The following is a 1,287-nucleotide window of genomic DNA, read 5'->3' as shown; positions in this document are numbered from 1 at the left end:
TCCTACCAGCTCTGCTCCTTTTCACACAGCACAATGCCATTTCCAGAGGGACCTTGGCCCACGTCCCTAGAAGCCGCCCTTGATCTGCAAGGGGAGTTTCCCAGGGACAGGGACACAATCCCTCTTTGGTCTGCCCATCCCCTTGCTGCCCCCTGATGGCAGCAGAAGGCCTTGCCTTGTCACAGTCACCTCCCCACAGGTGAGGAGGAGGACTGGAGGCAGGCAGGGTGGCCAGAACCCAACAGGACGGCTTCCTGTCACCCTGTCCTCTTTCTAATCACTTCTCGTGGTGTGAAACCGGCCTTCAGCTTACGGTGCCGGGAGTGGGTTCCCTCTCACACGGACCTATCAGGTGGAAGGGCTCGAAGGAAGGGCAAGTGGAGCACAAACTAAACATCACTTCCCCTGCAGCAAGGCGTCCCGACCTGAGAACAGGCGCCTGTCCCCAGGCTGTGTCCGGCCCTGTGCATGCCCTGGGGACCGTGTGTGGATCCCAGGTGCAGCTCCACCTCTGACATTTACACAGCACCGGCGTGGCACGCAGGTGTGCACAGGTTAGGTGCAGATGAGGCTGCATCTCGTAGGGGATCAGAGCCTTGGAGGAGTGTGGATTCCGCAGGGGTCCCGACACCCGGCCCCAGGACACCGAGGCACGACTGTGATGTCCCTGCCAACAGGGTGAGCCTGGAGGATGTCTCTGCCAGTGTGGCACAGCTCTGTGCCCCCCGCCCAGGGCCCGGAACTCACTCGAGCACATCGCGGTTGAATTGCTTCTGCCAGTTGCCCAGGAACTCGCCTATCATCTGGCGGCTCAGGCCCTTGCGCTGCAGCAGAAAGTGGGCCACACCCACCGGCGTGTCAGGGACGAAGCCACGCTCAATGAGGTACTGCACACCCTTCTCAGGCTTCCTGGGAGGAGAGAAATGCGCTCGGCCCAGGGGCTTGTGTCAGGGGCGGCCTCCTCCCTCCTGCCCCAGCCCTGGGCCCTGTCCTTGCCTCTCCTCCACAGGCACAAGTGGATATCCAGGGGCCCAGGCTTCCACTTGAGACCCTGGGCCCAGGACATCCTGCCTGGCCTGGCCCCAAGTCTGAGATGGAGAGGTTAAAACCCTCTACCCTGAACCACCCAAAACCTGTGCCAAGAATGGACGGGCTGGGCTGGCCATGGGGAACCTGCCTGCAGACCCCCCTGGGCTACCCGTGTCCCCCAGGCACTCCCTGAACCCCCACTCCTGTGGCCCACAGCACCTGGACCTTGACTGGCCATGACATCCACTAGTGACAGGA

At 62.2% G+C, this 1,287-nt stretch overlaps 1 protein-coding gene across 1 annotated transcript in view; it reads right to left on the bottom strand.

The window, feature by feature from the left end:
• Positions 1–2: 2 nt before the first annotated feature.
• The window catches only part of Iqsec1 (IQ motif and Sec7 domain ArfGEF 1), a 57,704-nt gene continuing 56,419 nt past the window's right edge, over positions 3–1,287 (bottom strand). The window contains exons 8-9 of the mRNA XM_033759665.1: positions 748–909; positions 3–84 (exon numbers count right to left, since the gene is read on the bottom strand). Of these exons, the coding sequence (XP_033615556.1) occupies positions 3–84; positions 748–909 (244 nt within the window). The remainder of the gene's footprint in view (positions 85–747; positions 910–1,287) is intronic.

This window comes from Fukomys damarensis, unplaced genomic scaffold (genome assembly GCF_012274545.1).
Source record: "Fukomys damarensis isolate Sample0158 unplaced genomic scaffold, DMR_v1.0_HiC HiC_scaffold_37, whole genome shotgun sequence".
Taxonomy (NCBI): domain Eukaryota; kingdom Metazoa; phylum Chordata; class Mammalia; order Rodentia; family Bathyergidae; genus Fukomys; species Fukomys damarensis.
Note: the sequence above shows the minus strand (reverse complement) of the source record. Positions and strands in the feature narration are given on the sequence as shown.